The sequence below is a fragment of the Dermacentor variabilis genome, chromosome 6 (genome assembly GCF_050947875.1).
Source record: "Dermacentor variabilis isolate Ectoservices chromosome 6, ASM5094787v1, whole genome shotgun sequence".
Lineage (NCBI taxonomy): Eukaryota > Metazoa > Arthropoda > Arachnida > Ixodida > Ixodidae > Dermacentor > Dermacentor variabilis.
In genome coordinates this window covers 5168466-5190599 of record NC_134573.1, presented here as the reverse complement: position 1 = coordinate 5190599, position 22134 = coordinate 5168466, and the positions used below count along the sequence as shown (strand labels likewise).

The following is a 22134-nucleotide window of genomic DNA, read 5'->3' as shown; positions in this document are numbered from 1 at the left end:
CAGGTGTCATACCTGTCTAAGAGCAGCTTTGCCGATGTGGCGCGTAAGGGGGCAGCGTCACAATGGCCTCCGGCGGCTGTCTGACCCACAGGCAGTTAGTCGGCAGTTATGCCATCTGCCCCCGCGGCGGTTGCAGCTAGCGCTGCTCCGTCAACACAGCAGAGGGGACCATCGACCCCGAAGGTGGGCGTTGCTGAGGCTGCTCCAACACCCCCGGCCCCCTCCAGCGCTGGCAACAGCCGGCGCAGCCAAATCCCACAGGGTGCCCCATTGACCTCCGGGCTGGTGGGCGCAGGGGTCTTGCCCTCCAAGGCAGGACTCTCTCTTGTAACTTCCCGCTCGCAAGACCACATGTCCGGCGCCTCACAAGAGGCAATGGACACTACACCTGTCCTCAAGGGGCACCAAACGCCTAAGGAGCGGCGAGGCTCCCTCGAACGCTCCAGAAAGGGCAGAACCCCCGTTACAGGGCCTCGAAAGAGCTCTGTAACCTAAGACATCACCTCCCTTTCCGTACACACAGCACTTATTTACTTTCAACATGGATACCCAAATCATTCAATGGAATGTCAGAGGTCTTCTTAGGAACTTTGATGATGTGCAAGAGATTATACACAAACAATCCAAAAGTGCTGTGTCTACAGGAAACACAGCTAAAATCACAACACACAAACTTTCTCCGACAGCATGTTACTTTTCGCAAAGATCACGATGATGCAGCATCATTGGGAGGTGTTGCAATTGTAATCCAAAAGAGCATAGCATGTCAACATTTACAGCTACGAACGGCCCTTGAAGCAGTGGCGGTTCGAATTGTTTTGCTAAACAAACTTATCACTATTTGCTCGATTTATATACCCCCACACTACAAACTAAGCAAACATGAATTTCAGTCCTTCATAGATTAATTGCCAGAACCTTATGTTGTTCTTGGCGATTTCAATGCACACAGCACCTTGTGGGGAGACTCTCGTATCGATGCGCGAGGTCGTCTCGTTGAACAGTTCCTTTTCTCTTCTGGAGCGTGCCTTCTAAATAAGAAAGAGCCTACATATTACTCTCTTGCGAACAGAACCTTTTCGTCAATAGATCTTAGTATAGTTTCTGCCTGTATACTGCCCGAACTTGAATGGGAAGTTACGAGCAATCCTTACGGGAGTGATCACTTCCCCGTATTGCTAAGAACATCTAAAGAAAATGAAGTTCCTCCACAAGCTCCTAGGTGGAAGATAGATACAGCCGACTGGGAGAAATTTCGAACTCTCACTACCATCTCATGGGCTGATATATCTTGTTTAGAAATTGATGCGGCTGTGGAGTATTTTACAGCGTTCATAATAGATGCCGCATCTAAATGCATATCTGAAGGAAGTGGCTTGGCATGCAGACAGCGTGTCCCGTGGTGGAACGACGATTCTAGGATTGCTCGTAAGAAACAGAACAAAGCGTGGGGGTTGCTACGCGCTTCCCCCACTGCAGAGAATCTTATCAACTTTAAGAAAGTAAAATCTCAAGGCAAGGAGAACCCGCAGGCAGGCCAGAAGAGAAAGTTGGCAGAACTTTTTATCAAGTATTAACTCGTTTACAGATGAGGCCAAAGTCTGGAACAGAGTAAATAGAATTGGGGTCGACCAACGTACTCACTCCCTCTGGTAAATACACAGGGCGACACACTGCAAAATCAGGCAGACTCCCTTGGGGAGCACTTTGAGAGCGTGTCAAGTCCAACAAATTATTCAGAATCCTTTCTCAAATACAAACAAATAGAGGAATGTAAGCCACTCATAAGAAAATGTCGAAAAAATGAACCATACAACTGTCCTTTTGGTATTGCCGAGTTCAGAGCTGCCTTGAGATCATGCAAGAGCTCCGTACCGGGTTCTGACAGAATCATGTATGAAATGATCAAAAACCTACACAGTGTCACCCAAGTTACACTACTCGCAATTTTCAACACTATTTGGGCTGTGGGATACTTTCCAACTGCATGGAAAGAAGCAATCGTGGTCCCAGTTTTGAAGCAGGGGAAAGACCCATCCATGGCGGCAAGCTATCGCCCGATAGCTCTTACAAGCTGCCTGTGTAAGGTTTTTGAAAAAATTATTAATCGCAGACTCATGCATTTCCTTGAACTCAACAATATACTTGATCCTTATCAGTGTGGCTTCAGAAAAATCCGGTCGACAACAGATCACCTTGTACGCATTGTAGGATGTATTCGGGACGCATTTCTACATAAGCAGTTTTTCATGTCAATATTCCTTGACATGGAGAGGGCATATGACACAGCATGGCGCTACGGCATCGTGCGAGACTTGTTGGAAATGGGCATCTGTGGCAATATGCTGAAAATAATTGAAAGCTATTTGTTGAATCGCATCTTCCGAGTGAAAATCAGCAACGTATTGTCGCGACCTTTCACACAAGAAACAGGTGTACCACAGGGAGGCGTGCTGCGTTGTACGCTCTTCATCGTGAAGATGAACACGCTTCGTGCTTCGCTACCACCTGCCATTCTTTATTCTGTCTACGTTGACGACATTCAAATCGGCTTCAAATCCTGTAACCTCTCAGTATGCGAGAGACAGGTTCAGCAGGGCTTGAACAAGATTTCCAAGTGGGCAGACAAAAACGGATTTAAAATCAACCCCCACAAAAGCTCTTGTGTTCTTTTTACAAGAAAGAAAGGCTTGTTTTCGAATCCTTCCTTAGAACTGTGTGGATACCAAATACCTGTCAACAAAGAGCACAAATTCCTGGGTATTATACTTGACTACAGACTCACTTTCATCCCACACGTTAAATATCTGAAAGAAAAATGTCTAAAAACAATGAACTTAATGAAACTTCTATCCCAGACTACATGGGGTAGTGACAGGAAGTGTTTAATGAACCTATACAAGAGCCTAATTCGGTCTCGATTGGATTATGGTGCTGTAGTATATAACTCTGCTGCCCCGAGTGCACTAAAGATGCTAGACCCAGTCCACCATCTAGGAATCCGACTGGCCACTGGCGCTTTCAGAACGAGTCCCATACAAAGCTTATATGTAGAATCAAATGAGTGGTCACTCCATCTGCAGAGAACATACATCAGCCAAACATATTTTCTGAAAGTCCACTCAAATCCTCAACACCGGTGTTTTAATACCGTTAACGACATGTCATCTGCTACACTTTTTCGCAATCGTCCCTCCGTAAGACAGCCTTTCTCGCTGCGTGTGAGGGAGCTTAGTGAAGAAATGCATGTTCCACTCTTCGAGCTTCGCCTAATCCATCCAGCCAAGCTGCTACCTCCTTGGGAGTGGCAGCTGATACAATGCGACACATCTTTCACTCAAGTTACAAAGCACGCTCTAGAGATTGAAATCAAAATGCATTTCCGGGAACTCCAGTATAAACACTCCTGCACGGAATTCTACACAGACGCATCGAAGTCACACGACGGGGTGTTTTATGCCGCCGTCGGTCCATCCTTCTCGGAAACGGGCGTGTTGCATCCGGAAACTAGTATCTTTACGGCTGAGGCTTACGCACTGCTGTCGGTCGTAAAGCATATAAATAAATCAAAACTCCAGAAATCAGTTATATATACGGACTCCCTTAGTGTTGTGAAGGCCTTGATGTCTTTCTGTAACCACAAAAATCCGGTAATTAACGAACTCTACTCCGTACTGTGTAAAGCATATATATCTAACCAACATGTGATTATATGCTGGGTGCCTGGACATAGGGGCATCGAGAGAAACGTCCTAGCGGACCAGATGGCCACATCGATTTCATTGCATGCAGTTAGTCCTACCGCTTCGGTCCCAGTCACAGACCTGAAGCCTTTCTTAAGAAGAAAACTGCGAAACCACTGGCAACGTATGTGGGGCGCAGAAGTAAATAACAAACTGCACGTGATAAAACCACAGTTAGGTTCTTGGCCCTCTGTAACAAAATCACGGCGAACCAATGTCCTATTCTGTCGCCTCAGAATAAGACACACATTTGGCACGCATAACTTTTTAGTCACTGAAAATGATCCTCCAACCTGCGGTAGATGCGGGGAGAGGCTGACCGTCCTCACGTCCTCCTGGAGTGTCGGGCGGCTGAATCTGAAAAAAGGAAACATTTTTTCCTAGCATACCGGCAGCACATCCCCCTACATCCCGTAATGCTACTCGGCCCAGAACCTTTATTTGACACCAACGCAGTCCTAAGTTTCCTGAAAGATGTTGTCCTGCATGTTTTTAGCCCCACATGTTCGTAGCGGGTCCTCTCTTCAGAGGATGCCGCTGTGATAGCTCTTTGGTATAGCACATGCCTCTAGGCCCTTGTGTTTCAAGGGCTCTGGCGAGGCAGCAGTGCTCCAGGTATTTTTACCATCTCATATATTTTCTATTCTGCGTCATTCTTTTACGATGGATCTTAATGTTCATAGTATTGTCATTAGTCATCGCCATAATTTTATAGCACGTAGATTTTACGCACTTTACAGCGACTATGTTTAGGCCACTTTACAGCCAAGTCACATCTTCCATAATACATCGTCACCATTACCACTTGTCATGGCGCTCTTTGGCCACATCTGGCCCTTGCGCCTGTAAACACTACTAATCATCATCATCATCATCATGCCTGCATCGTTAAATAAAAACATGGAAACTAGTCAAATATTAGAATTTTCTGATTTTTATTCGATAATAGAATAGGTACACCATTTGTAACGTTTAAAAGGGTTGAGACTTTACGACAGCTTGCAGATACGGTGAGTGAGGCGCTGCACAACACCGCAAGTATGAGCGTGCGGCTTGCGCGGCATCGGTGGGGTGGTTCTGTTTAGTACACTCTAGTTTCGTTGTTACTGTGGAAGCCGCAACTTTTTTTCCTGGATGATTATTTGCTTTTGCGAAGAACAAACTACTGTTGAGTGTGCATGTATATAAGCAGCTGGCGCGATTTGTAAGAATTAAGAGATTGACGACGGCGGCAATCGAGTGGGTACGTGTGCCTTATGTTGAAGTGGCGTCCTTCTCCCGATCTGGATAGCGTGCAGCTTCTCCTTTCAAACAAATTGTGTAAGCGAAAGAAAAAAATGTATGAAGCTCCTAAGCCGCAAACGCTGGTGGGTACGCCCTTAACATAGCTAGAACTGACGCGCGACATTGCTCCACAGAGCTACCAACGCCCGGTGAAACGCACATTGCCCCTCCCACATCGCGCCGGTCGCTGCGACTGAGCGACGGCGCGACCAACTTGTTAGAATCTAGTCGCGGAGAGCCCACGGCGTCACGGCGGTCGCTGAGCGACGGAATTCGCTGTGTCGCGGACTGAAAATCGCGCCATGTGAAACAGCCTTAAGGCATCAATATTGTTACAGGGAGAAAATACGCTTGACAATATATTTACAAGATGTATACAACGAGCAAAAGACAGGCATACAAGATAGAGCCCGTGCGCATGACTATCAGTGATCGTCTTCGTCAGTTCTCTCATCATCGTTCGCCACTGCAGCGCCTAGTAGCATGACCCCCAGCAACAAAGGCGCTGTGCCGGCGCTTGGTAGGTTTGAGCGATATCGCTTCAGTCGAGCGACGTGAACGATATCGATATCAAAGGAGGATCACGGTGTGGAGATATGGAGAGGCTGTAAATCGTAGGTGATGTCTGTCACTTGACACAAGCATGGTATAAGCCTTAGTAGGGTGAAATCAGCTTCGCACAAATTCCAACTTACCGTGCTAGTTTCAAAAGAAGCACAATGTCACTAGAGTTAAAGTGGGCATCACGGTGATGAGCGTCATAGATGCGTTGTTGCTTTTTTGGAGGGAAGTGGTCAGACACAGGCATGCAATCTTGCGTGCCTCGATAGCTCTAGATATGGCATCTCGGGCATATTCTGACATATTAAGAAGGGCTGGGAGGATTGTGTCAAACGGTAGCGTAGGGTCTCGTCCATACAAGAGAAAAAAATGGAGATAAACCAGCAGAATCATCGGGCGACGTTTTGTAGGTGAATGTGACGAATGGCAGAGCGGCATGCCAGTCACAGTGGTCGGTAGAGACAAACATAGCGAGCATTTCTGATAGTTCTATTGAGCCGCTCTGTAAGGCCGTTGGTCTGAGGGTGATACGCCGGTGTAAACTTGTGCTTCGTAGCGCAAGGGTGAAAGATGTCCTGGACAACCTGTGCGAGAAAGTACCGTCCCCAGTTGGTAAGGAATTGTCAGGGAGCGCCGTGGGGAAGTATCACAGCGTCAATAGGAAGTCAGCAACGTCGGTTGCACAACTTGCAGGGAGAGCCCGCATAATTGCATACCAAGTGGTGTAGTCCATAGCAACTGCTAGCTACTTGTTCCCGCTAAGCAGTAGAGTAAAAGGGCTAAGGAGACCAAGACCAACCCAAAAGAATGGCAGAGATGGTAATTCAATGGACTGAAGATGGCTGACAAGATTTTGGTGCTGACAAGATTTACAAGAGGCGACGTAACGACAAACAGAACAGTAAATACCTGGAAAAAAGAAACACTGCCAAACACGGTCATGTGTCTTTGACACTCCCAGATAACTAGCAGTTGGGACATAATGCAACTGTGTGAGTACAGTCTCACGCATATGCTTGGGAACAGCCAGTAGTAGTTCAGGGCCATCAGGGTGCATGTTATAATGGTACAATATGCCATCTTGCAGCACTAACATAAGCGAAGGGGGAAGTTGGCAGGATTGTCAGGTGGGGAATGATGTCTCTCAGGTAAGGGTTGCGTCGTTGCTCATCGGCGATGTCACCAAACGCAGTAAGCATGAGGACGCAAGTTGCATGAGACCACAGACCAAGACGTCCACCTGGATCTTTTAAAGATGAAAGCCATCATAGGGCGTGGTGATTAGTGATAAACCGTGAAAGGCCATCTGTAGAGGTAGGGGCCAAATTTACCTACTGCCCAAACAATGGTGAGGCATTCACATTTGGTGATCGAGTAATTGCGTTCAGCTGGTAATAGAAGACTGCTAGCATACGCAATGATATGGTCGCAACTGGGCTGTCGTTGTGCCAAAACAGCACCGATACCATGGCCGCTGGCGTCAGGGCGAACCTTCCTAGGGGCGGACACGTCAAAGTAGCCGAGAATTGGTGACTATGTGAGTCGCGTCATCAGCTCAGTGAATACACTAGCTTGGTCGGGATCCCAGACAAAAGTCGTGTCTTTCTTAAGAGGGTCCGTTAGAGGGTGTCCAATGTCAGCAAAATTTCGCATGAATCTGTGGAAGTAGGAGCAGAGTCCTACAAAGCTGTGAGCGCCGGTTGTGCAGGTGGGCAAAGGGAAGCCCATGACTGTGCAAACTTTCTCCAGATCGGAACAAACACCGGAAGATTCGACGAAGTGTCGAAGCACAGTAAGTTGCCGGCGGCCGAGGTGACATTTTGTCAAATTGAGCTAAACTCTCGCCTTTCGGAACACTGAAAAAACTGTCGAGAGACGCTCGAGGTGTGTGTCAAAAGACTGCGAAAAGACAATGACATCATCAAGGTAGCACAAGCAGATTGACCACTTTAAGCCGTGAAGGAGAGTGTCCATCATTCCTTTGAATGTGGCGGGAGAATTGCATAGCCGGAATGGCGTCACCTTAAACTGATAGAGCCCATCAGGTATAATAAGTGTCTTTTTATGATCCATGTCTTCAAGTGCAATCTGCCAATACCCAGAACGAAGGTCTAATAAAGAAAAATACTTGGACCTACTGAGACAGTCGGGAGCATCATCTATCCGAGGTAAGGGGTACACATCTTTTTTTGTTACTTGGTTGAAATCTCGGTAGCCGATGCAGAAGCTCCAGTTCTTGTCCTTCTTTCCAATGAGCATGACAGGAGATGCTCATGGGCTTGAAGAATTTTCGATGATATCACAGGCAAGCATGTTGTCAACTTCCTTTTGTATAACTTGGCGCTCAGTGGAGGAGACACGATAAGGACATCGGTGTATGGGTTTCGCATCGCTGGTATGAATGCGATGCTTGACAACTGTTGCTTGGCCCAGTGGTCGGTCATTGAGATCAAGAATGTCCTGGTACGACATGAGCAGGCCCCGAAGCGCCTGTACGTGTTCGGCCGGAAGGTCAGTGGTGATAATCTTCATCATGTTATCTAGCATCGTGGGGTTCGAATCAGCAGCCATCATGTTATCTAGCATCGTGGGGTTCAAATCAGCAGCAGCAGTAGGCGGTGCAGCAGGCTCAGTTATGACTGAAACATGATAGTCGGAGGCTGGAGCTAGGGTTGCAAGAGAGATACCCTGGGAGATCACTTGAGGGCATAGCCCAAAATTTACAGTAGGGAGACATGCGGCATTGCCCTTTATACTGATGACCGAGCGCGGGAACATGACATTTTGTGAACAGAGGACGGTAGCATTGAGCAATGCAATGTAATTGCTGTCGTTCACAGGGGGATCAGGAGAGACATCAATGTACATCATGGCTAGATGTGGTAAACAAATGTAATAGGCGGAACAGAGCCGACTCGGCGCAGGATCAGAAGGCTGAATGGCATGAGGTAAGGCAAGCTGGATAACCCCTGCAGAGCAGTCAATAAGAGCCAAATGTGCCAAGCGAAATCAAGTCCTAAGATGATGGAATGTGGGCATTGGTCCAAGACGTAACACAAAACTGAAGTGTGGCGTCCGGCAACAGTGACACAGGCGGTACACAACCCAGCAACAGCCGGACTCACACCATTGGCTTTGTGGACTACAGTCATTGGAGCAGGGGTAAGAACTTTCTTCAGACGAATACGGAGGTTTGAGTTCATGACTAATATGTGGGCGCCGGTGTGAATGAGCGTGATGACAGGTATAGCATCCACGTCTATGTTGATGAGGTGGTGATGTCCAGGTAGTGTGAGCAGAGGAATTTTGGGTCGGGTGGTGGCAGGCTCACCTCTCGGAGCTGCGCTCAGTTTTCCAATGAGCGGCGGGAGTATGAGGGAGGAGGAGAGCGAGGATGCAGAAGTGAGCAGGGCAGGTGTTGGGATGGCAAAGGGGAGCAGTTTGGTCGTGCTAGCCATGATGGCGGAGCGCTGTCGTTGTCATTGTGTAACAGCACTCAGGAGCTACAACCTGGACGTCAAATGTTCCAAGCACTGCGACAATGGCGGGAAATGTGTCCAATGCATCTACAACAGAAGCAGATGGGCCCGTCATAGGAAGTGCACCATTCTGCAAAATTGTGACAGTGAGGACGAACAGTTGGGCTTCTGTATAACTCAGGTGCTGCGGGTGCGTAGTAGTCAGGTCCGTTCACTGCACAAAGCATCTGTAATCCTGCCTTTGCTAGTTCTTGACGCACAACTGTTCGGATAAGGGAAATGGTTGCATGGGACTCGTTTGGGTTACGCGCCTGCAGGGGAACTGGGGAGGCAGCTTTAATCTCCTGGCGGATGGTGTGCACAATATTGTTGGATACAGCAGGAACGGTTGGAGCTGGTGGGAGAAGGTGGTCCTCGCATGTAGACGTCGGAGCCGTCTTCAGAAGACATGTAAAGTTCAGAGTAACGCAGTGACTTATTACTTCTTCATAGCATCGGCATTCATTGACAGGGTGTCTATGAACCGAGAAAACTCTGAATTCTCAGGGATTTTTAGTAGTCTGGAAAAACTCAAGGAAAACTCAGGGAATTTGTGCTTCTATCAGGGAAAATTAGCTGTAATTTTATTGAATGGGAATGAAAGTCGCGGTAGTGCTGGCTCGAGCAACAGGGAGGAATAGTAACTAATAGTCTTTGACGCCACGTCAGCTGGAGGAGTTGCCAGAGTACAGTCGACTGACTTTCCGGACGCCAGATAATTCGGACGGCTTTGCGGCACAACTACATACCCCATAGGGTCAATGTGTAAGAACGGCTAAAATTTCGGACACAAGAACGCTTCACCGTCCGAGTTTCCGGAATTTTTGCTGTGACCGCAGGTCCAAAACGGCATTAATCAAAATCACCACTGGCGTCATTTTGATAACCTCGTTGTCCCGGCACGCAGATCCGCCTGCAGCCGTAGCCACCACGGCAGCAATGCTAGGCCTAGCTGCTTCGAGGTTCGGTATTAAGCTTCTCGCCGTACTGTGCCATGTTTTTTATTGAAAGAATTCACCACTGTCGGCAATGGCATCAATACCGCCTTTGTGGTCATCGCGATCGGCTTCGAAGTTCGGAAAACACGGCGCGTTGCATAATGCCGGTTCCCGAAAGTCAGCTTCGCTTCATTACAGTAATGTTACGCTGTGAAGCATAAGTGTGGGAAGGGGCAACTGTCACGGGACACAGTATGTATTCCTTAATTATACATGCGTGCACCCGCCATCTCCTGTCACAGTACAAGTACTGATATGCCTAATAAGTGTACTGGCCGCCCTTCAGAGCTTTTTCGGATGTGGCTGTGGCGATTTGAACCATTAAGGGCTGTAAAAAACATGCATTCATTTTTTCGGACGTTTTCGCGGTTCCTAGGTAGTCCGAAAAATCAGACTCTCACTGTGCAATTGTCCAGGAGGATGCTTCAAATAGTCCGTATGGCGAACGCGCTGCCGAAGGAGAAGAAGAAGACAAGGTCCTACGCATTCAGAGATGAACAAGAAAGGAAGCGTGCCGCCACTTCATTGAAGGAGCTTGTGCTCTAAAAGCAAAGTGTTGGCTGATGCCGAGATGCAGGTGTCCCTCATCCAAGCAAAAAAACTCTTTAAAACGGTGAAATGCAACACTGAGGCGTTGTGTGCAAGCTGAGAGTATGTCAGGAGAGTTGAGGTTGACTTGCCAGCTGTTGCGAGATAATCTCACTTGTGATAAAGTTCCGGCCTCGTACCAATTAGCTTGCTATCAGTTGACAGAAATAGCTCATATTCGAAAATATTCTGCATGCATCTCTTATTCGTATTTGAGAATATTCAACTCAATTTGCAATGGTTTTTACTATTTCTTTCGAAGGTATTTGATTCGCTGTGCATTTTACTAATCCCTCCCTTCTGTTTTCTTTTTGAATAAAGTAAACAATACCCCTTACTTTTCAAACTGGACTAAGTTTTTTTTTTTTTTTTACATGCTTACTAGAGAGTGACACCATTGGCCGAAATGATTTAGGGAGCCCGTCTTGACATAAAACAGAGTTTTGTGTCACTAAGAGAATATTGCAAATTACCTGAGGGAAAGACTGGAAAACTCAGGGAATTTGGAAACGTCAACTTGGTGACACCCTGATTGATGACCTCTTGCACTCTGAATGAGTTCTTAAAAACCAGAAGTGTAAACGTATCATTCGTGGTACCTTTGAGAATATGCACAACCTTTTCCTTTTCCGGCATCGTGTCATCGATTTTGTGACAAAGTGCGAGCACGTCCTGAATTCAAGTCTGAGCTCGGCATGCAAGTTCTTTCTGTGTAGCATGGCGGTGTCCGATGGGCTTGCCGAACAGATTGATGAGCTTTTGTTTACATACCTCCCAGCTGGTAAGTTCCTGTTTGGGGCTCAGAAACCACACTTGTGCAGTGCCTGCCAGGTAAAATATGTTTGCTAGCATCAGAGTCGGGTCCCAGTTGTGTCTAGTGCTCACCCGTTCGTACAGCCAGAAAGGGTACCTGGGCCTTGCGGTTGTGTGAAGATGACGGGGCAGTTGGCGGCGGATAGTTGAGGCACTGTTGGTGACCTGCTCGAAGCATTCTCATCCCCGCCTTGCGCGGGCACTGTAGATGATGCCAAGGAGCGTCCACTGCATAAATACATCTTGAAACTTGGAAAAACCCGCACTCGCCACCAAAATGTTATTGGGAGAAAAGGCTCTTGACAATATATTTACGGGCAGAAGACAGGCATACAAGATGGAGCCCGTGCGCACGACTATCGGCGATCATTGTCTTCATCAGTTCTCTCATCATCGTTCGCTACTGCAGCACCTAGTAGCAATATTTTCGTGAACAGAGTGTTAGTAATAGAGAAATTGAGGTAAATGCTGGACACGATTAGAGACAACCCTGGGGCATTCAAGGGCTAGCCTGATGGCAAAGGCACTCCTGATTATAATTCTGTCACTAGTACTCAACCATTCGTAATAAGAAGACCAAGGGAATACTTTGGAAAACCAGGTCTATGGCCTTGGTGAACGCCTCATCTTTCTCTTTTACTCTGCTGAAACAACATGTTTGTACGTGAAAACTGACCACCTGTGCTGTTTCGCACAATTTTGTCATATTGTCATGTGGTAGTGACTGTGACGAACACAGTAGCAATACTGTAAATGGCAAAACTAAATCTTTACTGGGCGAACTTTTGCCCTCAAAAGCAAGTTACACTTAAAGCACAATGATAGCGGCGAACAGTATCATTGGAAATCTGATCAGCGGGTCAAGTGCGTTGCCTTTTATACATCAGTCGAATGTTCCAGAGTAATCACTGGGACCCGTGTGTCTTCCACAAAGTTCTACACTATTCGCCTTGCGCATACATGCAATCGGATTACACAAGGTTCGGTGACGGATGTCGGATGGAACCATCGATAACATTCCAGAAACTTCCGATACATGCTGGCGCGTCCTACGCTCTCCAATAACATTTTTTAGGCGGTGAAACTTGGTCGTCTGATAAAGATAAGCAAGTACATATGTCCATATGCTATTCTTGATTGCTACTTTTGTGCCTTATTCATGTTGTTGCCCTCCTACAATAATCCCCAATATGAGCGCTGTAGATAGTTGCATAAATAAAAAAAAATACATGCCACTTCACACTTTACTATGATATGCCGCAGTTTAACTTTTAACGATGGCAACTACTGAGGGAAACCGCACAGGCCAGCACAGTGGTGCTATACGGAACAAGGGTAATATTGACACGTGCACTTGCCTATCTTTATCGGGCGATTACTTTTCGCCGCCTAACAAATGTTATCGCACATCGCGGGACGCACCTGCATGTATCGGAAGTTTCTGGAATGTTGTCAATGCTTCTATCCACTGTCTGTTGTCGCCGAACCTTGTGTTATCCGATTTCATTGCGTGATGCGAATGGTGTAAAACTTTGTGGAAGACACGCGCGTCCCAGCAATTAGTCTGGAACATTCGACGACTGCTGTAAAAAGCCGACGCGCTTGACCCGCTGATCAGATTTTGACGACCGCCGATCGAGTTCGCCACTACCGTTCTTTGAGTGTAGCCTGTTTTTGAGGGCACAAGTTTGCCCAATAAAACGTTCGTTTCATTAATCACAGTTTTGCTGCCTTCTTTACCGTCACTACCACATGACATCTGGTGGAGGTGCTGGGTAGTCCGGTCATGAACGGTAATTCTTGCCGTGCAGATTCCAGTCGGCGTGATGAGGTGTCCTCCAGTGGTCCAAATTTGCGGGCCTTCCCATGTAGTCTTAACTTTCAACTGGGTGGCGATGTGTCCACTCATGACGGAGTAATCAGCCCCTGTGTCGACTAAAGCAGTGACTGTGTGGCCGTCGAGAAGCACGTCGAGGTCGGTGGTTCTTTGTTTTGCATTACAGTTCGGTCTTGGCGTCGGATCACGGCTGCGTCGCGTTGACCTGTGGCTGGTATGTGACGTCGTCAGGTCATCTTTCGTTGTCGTATTCTTTGCTTCCAGACTTCATCAGGACGGCAGCGTGTCGTTATGTTGTCGGGGTAGTCTTTTCGGCATCTTTGGCGGCGGAGGATTTTCGTCAGTTCGACGAACAGCAACCGCACCTCCATCGGTTGCTGCTTTTAGATTTCCGGATATGGGCTGACGGACCGGCCCCGGGCTGGGCCAGCGTATGGTCGTCGTTGTGGCGACAGGTAGCGGCCTGGTGACGGCGATCGGGACGGTCGTCGAGAGTTCCACTGAGTGGCGACTAGGTAGTCGGCAATGTCACGTGGGCGCTCCCCAAGCTGTGGACACGGCGCGTTGATGGCGAACCCTCTCAGTCTCAAGTCACGGTATGGGCATCGGCGGTACACATGGCCGGCTTCTCCGCAGTGATAGCAGAGCGGGCGGTGGTCGGGGGCTCGCCAAATGTCCGTCTTCCTCGCGTAGGTGCACTGGGCGACGGGTGGGCGTGCTGGCGGCGGACAGTGGAATTGCGGCGTTACAGGGCCCTGGCGCGGTCATGGAGGGGGGCCTTGACGGCATGTGATGGCGGCGTAGGTCATCGCTTCTGGCTGGGGCTGCGGTAATTGAGGTTGCACCTCAGTGATCGCTCAAGCTCATCATTGACAATTTCGGTGATTGAGGCTACTTGAGGCTGCGACCTAGGATACAACCTCTGCAGTTCTTCCCATGCGACCACTCTGATAGTCTTGCACAGGTCGTCGGTGGCCAGTGATTGAATTCCTGTGTAATTGGTAGAGTTCGTGCGGCAGTTGAATTGCCGGTTCCGCATTTCGAGTGTCTTCTCGATGCTGGTGGCCTCGCGAAGGACAACAAAGTTGTCCACGTGGTGCGTCTTAAACCCTTTTACGCACGTTGACGAACTTCCTTGTTTTGTTGTTTCTTTGCTACGGGTGTTTTTCCTTATTACTTTCGTTTGTCTGCAGCATCGAGTCGATGCTTCTTAAGAGGGGGGTATTGACACGTGCACTTGCCTATCTTTATCGGGCGACCACGTTTCGCCGCCTAACAAATGTTATCGCACAGCGCGGGACGTGCCTGCATGTATCGGAAGTTTCTGGAATGTTGTCGATGCTTCTATCCGCTGTCTGTTGTCGCCGAACCTTGTGTTATCCGATTTCATCGCGTGACGCGAATGGCGTAGAACTTTGTGGAAGACATGCGAGTCCCAGCAATTAGTCTGGAACATTCGACGACTGCTGTATAAAAGCCGACGCACTTGACCCGCTGATCATATTTCGATGACCGCCGATCATGTTCACCGCTACCACTGTTCTTTTAGTGTAGCCTGTTTTTGAGGGCACAAGTTCGCCCAATAAAACATTCATTTCGTTAATCGCACTATTGCTGCCTCCTTTACCGTCACTACCACGTGACAATATTTATTCATTTTTGAAAAAGTACATCTTCAAATCTGCCACAAAGGGCCTGAGAGCCAGGCAACACAAAGCACTGCGCAATGGCAGAAAGTAAGACTATGAACACGTGTTTAGTGATTGCACCCCCATCATACCTTTACGTAGAAAGGTTCTTGTCCTGCTGGGCAATAGGGACTCTGCCGTGTCACTTTTGCTCTTTTTTTCAGCCCAGGCACTTTACACTCTGCACGCTCTACAGGTTGTCCAAATGATGTGCCACCTTCAATATTGACGAAAGTTTGATTCCAATAATTCACACGCACACTGGGACTAGGGAGCAGGTTGTAATTACTTTATTTTTCAAGTTAATGAAGGTTAAACAATGTAATCTTACTTAAGCTGTGTATTGTCCCATTGTAGTGAAGGTGAACATAACTGCCAAAAATCCTAGTTAAAAATCGATCTCTTTATTGGACGAACTCTTTCTCAGCAAAACATGCAGCACATGCAGCAGAACAATAGCGGTGAGCATAATAGTGGCAATCCGGTCTAGTAGGGGTCATGGCTCATCTTACACTCTAGCGCTGCTGCTCGTGTGCATTTCAGAATGTACACCATCATTCGCATCGCACACAGTCTCATTACAGAGGACTGTTTCACTATATATTCAGCAACAGCATCCAGGCATGTTCTGATACATGTAGATGCATCTGCTGCCTAGAGATAACTTTGTAACTGTGGTTAGACGGTGAAAGCAGTTGCTGAAGAAAGATTACAGCAATCTATGTCAATGTTTTAAAACACTTGAAAGAATGAAGCCATTGTGTGTAGCTTTACTAAACTTTGTCGAAAAATGAAGATCTGGGGCCTATCTCCACTTAAATATGCAGAAAGGCCAATTATTAAGGAAACTGACAGGTATTTTATGTCCCCTACTACTTGGCAGCCTTGTCCGTCCAGGAGCACGCAGCAAGCACACCCTGCCTGACCTGCCGTATGACTACAATGCCTTGGAGCCCATCATTTCGGCCGACTTGATGCGGGTTCACCATGATAAGCACCATGCAGCCTATGTGAACAACCTCAACGCTGCTGAGGAGAAGCTGTCCCAAGCACTGGCCAAGAGTGAGTGCAGCAGTCATCCAGCTATTGCTCTCAAATAACACATGAGCTCATTCTAAGCCCATGTATGCACCCAATCTCATGAGCAGAAGCGATTCATTCGTAGTCACAACAATACCAAATAGCAGAAGGCAAAAAAAGCTTAGTCTTTTGTACTGTGGCCGTGCATAGCTGTGAACACGACTGATCGCATATTCAGCCTGCGTGTCCTGTTTTAGGATAATCTGTCATGTGTGCAAACAGCTGGCATGCTGAGGTTTTATTTATTTACAGTACACCCTGCAGCGCCGAAGCATTATAGCGAGGGAGTGGGTACAACATAAAGTGACATATTTAACAGGGAGAAGCGGGCTAGTTGGTGGTCGATATTGGAATGCATCATGTAACCGTGCAAACAACAAAGGACAAAGAAGGAAACACACAGGACAGGCGCAGATCTGCGCCTGTCCTGTGTGTTTCCTTCTTTGTCCTTTGTTGTTTGCACGGTTACATGATGCATTCCAACATAACGTGACTAGCACGAGAGAATAATCACACAAAAGGCAGGGGTGACAAAGGAGCAATGCATCAAGATCAAGAAAAAAGGTACATCAAAAAAGTACACGAATAACAGTACAAGAGAAAAAAGTACATTCAGCCTGCAGCCATTGGTTTGGAAGAAGATTGCAATCACAAATCATTGATTAGTCTTAAAAATACATCCCGAGGAGCACTCACAACTTCAACTGGCAACTTATTCCATTCAGAAATACTGCAGGGAAAAAAAGAAAACTTCATATAGCTCATTTTGCAGGAAATTTCACGTATTTTAAAACTCTGGTCTCTTCTGTTTCATATATGGTGGGGTGCCTTAAGGTATTTTAGCTTGACAATGCCTGTCGCATCAGTGTATAATGCATGCAGAAGTTTCAGTTGGTTTCAGATTGCATGACATCGTGTGCGCTTTCTTGTTCTTTTAGTACTGGAGATTGAGTAATCCTGAGTTTTAGACACGCCTTGAAGTGCGAGGCAGACAAAGCATTTGCTCTCTGCTGCTGGCGCTTTTCGTGACAGTGTTGTCCCACTGCAGGTGACACCATCAGCCGTCGGAGTGGACGTAAAAGCATGGCTGGCTTTCGTGGCGAACTCTCAAACTTAACAAAATAGTGTTTTTCTAATTAAAATTTATTTCTGATTGTCCAATAATTCAGAAATTTCGGCAGCCCCTTCCATGTAAGAAAGATCCATCTGTGACTGCACTTACTTGCATAAAAAGTTGAATTTCGTAGCGTAACAAAGTAAATTGCCAATTTTCAGGGTGTCTACCAACCTGGAAAACCGGGAAAACTGGGAATTCTCAGGGAATTTAAATAGTCTGGAAATACTCAGAAAAAACTCAGGGAATTTGTGCTTCTATCAGGGAAAATTAGCTGTAACTTTATAGAAAGAGAACGAAAGCCATGTTAATGCTGGCTCCAGTAACAGAGGAATCGCAAAGAATCATCATGGACGCCGTGTCATCGGCACGATGTATTGCCAGAGTAGTTAACGACCGATTTTCCAGACGTCCGATTTTTCGGACATGCCCGATAATTCGCACAGCTTTGCGGCACTACCACGTACTCCATATAGTCAGTGTATATTTCCCTGACTGCAGGTCTGAAATGGCATTAATCAAAGCCACCACCGCCACCATTTTGATTATCTCGCCGCCTCGAACTGGCACTCTCGCAAGCAGATCCGTAGCCACCACCGCCACAACGTTAGGCCTAGCTGCTTCTACGTTCGCTATTAAGCTTTCTGCCATGCGGTGCCGTATTTATCATAGAAAGAATTCGCCACTGTCAGCAATGGCACTGACTCCGCCTTAGTAATCCTCGCGATTGGACTCGAAGGTCGCAGAGCACAGTGTGTTGCGTAATGACAGTTTTTGATAGTTAGCTTCGCCTGAGTACAGCAGTGTTAGGCGGTGAAGCATAACAAGCGTGGGAAGGGGCAATTGTCACGGGACACGGTATGTATTCCTTAATTATACACGCTTGCGCCCCCGTCTCCTGTCACAGTACGAGCACCGATATGCCTAATAAGTGTACTGGCAGGCCTTAAGGAGTATGGTAGGGTAAACCCCCCAAAAAATTGAATTTGCAATTTTGGCACAGAAAAATCAACTGCACTATGAGGAACAAACCTGTGGAAGCGCGACCTCGAGCGCCCGCTCAAAGCTGTTCAAATGTCACGCCGAAGTGTGCCGCACGTCCTGGCGTTTAGGAATGACGGACAGTCTGGTTTGTTTATCGTTGTCATTCGCATTTTTCTTTGTTATGGCGTGGTTATATTTTTTTGTGTGTGTGTGTGTGTTTGTGGTAAGTAAATGATTTGTACTAAAAAATAATAGATTAATTCAAAGAAAATAAGACATCCACCCAGTCGTAGCAACTGCCGCAAAGGAATACCATACGGGTTCCTCGAAAGAAAAGCATTGCAGTTGATGAAAATTTCGTCCTGGTCCAGGGCTCGAACCCGGGACCACCGCCTTTCTGGGGCAGCCACTGTACCATCCGAGCTAACCAGGCGACTAGCAGATGGCAGGGCGAAGTCGAATTTGTTAACAACTCGAACCAAGAGTTTGACGCAATAGCCCTTTGTAGAAAATAACTATTACATCAAGCTCTTGCTTTTGCTTACGTGGTCGTGGTCGCCTCTGTTTTGAGTTTCAAACATATTAATTGTCCAGAAGATGGCAGGGTCATCCAGCAAATGGAGCAGAATGAGAACTTTCAACGGTAATCTGCCTTCTGAGCCAATGTATTCATGGACGAACACAGAACACCAACAAGTCGCTCAACCAACTCATACGACACTGCTGAGTTAAGAAAACTTTGTCAGTGCTTACACATTCAAGACAGCAACTGACAATGCTGTTAGCCTATTACAATGACTGTAATTCTGCGCGAAAAGCTGTTCTGGATGCCCTTGGAATTGTTCCAGGTCTGTTTTGTAATATTGCCTTCGACAGGACGGACAAAGAGTGTGTTGACAGGGCAGAATTCTATGACTCTGCTAAAAGCAAGGAAGGATGACTGATTCACTGATAAAAAGGAACACTAAGAAGGGTTTTGGAGACACCTGCAAGAAAGTCAGCAGTGAAACGTGTTCTCCTGGGGCATTTTGAGCATCCACAAGCAGTATTCGAACAGAAGACTTCATTTCTCTCAAATTGCATTTATTATTTTTACAAATTCAGTGCGCCATTTCTCAGAAAGTATTTATCCCATTTCAGTGAAACATTGTACACATGTACTACAACCAGTCATAAATATTCTGAACTAAAGAAATCTCTGATAATATGAATGACAACACTGGAGAAATTTACACTGCAAGAAACCCCCCTTCTGGCTTTGCACAAGCAAAGGTATTATTTTTGGGGGGTGCGAACTCCAAAGTGGATATGATATCTTTTTAGTTCAGATATAACCTATCAGTTTCTAGAATAACACTGTAATATCATCACATTCCTCTGCGTTCTTGCAGAGAAAAGGTACATCAAACAATCAAACACACCTGAAATTTTGGGAGTGGGCCACAGTAAAGGAAAACCATCTAGAATCAAACAAAGTGTCTCATGTTGTACACAAGAGCAACTTTTGTAAGCATGTTAAGTTTGATGCGAATATCTGCAGGCGCTTCTAAAATAATATGTTAAATCTAACATGTACCATTTGCCCTACCATACCTCCTTAATTTCGAACGTGCCTGTGGCAATTTTAGCCCTTATGGCCAGTTAAAGACGTGCATTTAATTATTCTTTTGGAATGCCAGATTTTTTTTATGTTTTTGTGGCCCATAGGGAGTCCGAAAAATGGGACGTTCACTGTACAACTGACCAAGAGGATGCTTCAAATGATTCATGGGGTGAAAGCGTGGCAGGTGGAGGATGAGAGCAGAAAGGACCGACGCACTAAAGAATTAATGGGAATGGAAGCGTGCCACCGCCTCTTTGAAGGAGGTTGAGCTCAAAAAACAGTGTTGGCTGACGACGAGATGCAGGTGTCCCTCATCCAAACCAAAATAAACCCTTTAAAGCAGTGAAACCCAACACTGAGATGTTGTGCACTGGCTGAGAGTATGTCAGGACAGTTGAGGTTTACTTCCCAGCTGCTGAGAGAGAATCTTAGTTGTGACAAAGTTCAGGCCTCATACCGATGAGCTTGCTATCAGTTGATAGAAGTAGCTCATATTCAAAAATATTTACTTATGTATACATCTCCTTTTCATTCGTATTTCAAAATGCTCGACTCAATTTGCAATGGGTTTGACCATTTCTTTCGCTGTGCATTTTACTAACACCTTCCTTCTGCTTTCTTTTTAAATAAAATAGATATTACTCCTTATTATTCAAATTGGATTTAAGTCATTTTTTGTTTCAACATGCTTACAAGAGAGGGACAGCATCGGGCAACATGGTGTCAGCCTGTCTTGACATAGAACAATGTTCTAGCTCATTCAGGGAATTTTGCAAAGGTGCTCAGGGAAAATTAGGGAATTTGGAAATGTCAACTTGGTAGACACCCTGATTTTAGCCACTTGGTTCTGGCGAGGTTTAACTATTAGCCGGTGTGGTCATGATGATGATAGTGGACACTTCTCGTGTGTCCGCACATGAAACCTTCTTTAGGTGACTCTTCACGAGTGTGATGGCCTCGCACTGCGACTGCTGTGGCTGGAGTAGCCAGCCTGTCTCGTGTTGTTCTGATCCAAAGATGCCATTGTGTTATGGGAGACCTCGAGAACGTGTTTTCTCATGTGACGGACATTGCTCTTTGGTGTGGGCACAGTATATTGCTATGGGTAAAAATATTGACACAATGATGTGGGGCTCCCGCACTGCAGGGCGGTGCACGCAAAGGTCGGCGCCATGAAAGACGAAGCGCATAAGCTGCACACTCTTCTTCTGGTGCGCCATTAAAGAGAAACGTCTATTTTGCAAGACTCCGTCTTCAGTCTACATTACAATATCAAGATATTGAAGTAATAGTTCTGCAGTTCTGGAGAAAAGTAATTAAGGAAAAATAAGACATCCACCCTATCGTCGCAATTGTTAAAAAGGAAACCCATACGGATTTTTGAAAGAAAAGCCTCGCAGCTTAAGAAAAATTTGGCCTGGTCCACGACTCAAACTCGGGAACACCGCTGTCAGGAGTGACAAGTGCAAACAAAGAAAGAAGACGAGAAAGCGATCCTACGATTGAAGGCACGCAAGAAGAGATGGAAAAGAAAAAAAGGAAGAGGGAGTGAAGCGAGCGCATGGAGCGGCCATCTTGAAGAAGGGGCACGGATAGGACGTGGTGGCCGGGACGCAGCGTTCCAGGAGCCAGAGATTCCCACTCTGGGTCCTGCCCCAGTACCTAGGCGATGCAGCGATGTCCCGCCCGAGTACCAGGCTTGGCAAGCAGATGACCGACGCCTCCGGAACTACCGCTGGCCCTGACCTACCTGCCAGGGCACGTCAGCGTTCACACTGCTGAATGTAGACGCACGAAGGCTGGCTGCAGCCAGTCACCGTCCCGTCTAGGGAACTAAGCTGGGCCGGCACGCACCAAGAGCGCCAGCCAGCACGAGTCCTGCTCTGCCGGAGCACGACAGCTCCTCAGCGACTGTGCCTTTGTCACGTCAAATGGGGTACCGGTGACGCCGGACACGAGCGTTGACTGAAGACGACCTGATTTCAACGACGGACCACAGACCGGGGGACGCCGATATCCGCCTCGAACAGAACCGGTGCTGTAAGCGCCCCTACGATAGCGTATTGACCCGTGTACTTATCTTTATCGGGCGACCACGTTTCGCCGCCTAACAAATGTAATCGCACAGCGCGGGACGCGCCTGCATGTGAAGTTCCAAAGTTTCTGGAAAGTTATCGATGCTTCTTCCCAGCTGTCTGTTGTTGCCGAACCTCGTGTTACCTGATTTCATCGCGTGACACAAATGGTGTAGAACTTTGTGGAAGGCACGCGGGTCCGAACGATTAGCCTGGAACATTCAACGACTGCTGTATAAAAGCCGACG

At 46.9% G+C, this 22134-nt stretch overlaps 1 protein-coding gene across 1 annotated transcript in view; it reads left to right on the top strand.

Moving 5' to 3' along the window:
• Sod2 (superoxide dismutase 2) overlaps window positions 1-22134 on the top strand; it is a 160643-nt gene that overhangs the window by 15948 nt on the left and 122561 nt on the right. Inside the window, exon 2 of the mRNA XM_075694707.1 lies at window positions 15914-16092. Within this exon, the coding sequence (XP_075550822.1) occupies window positions 15914-16092 (179 nt within the window). The remainder of the gene's footprint in view (window positions 1-15913; window positions 16093-22134) is intronic.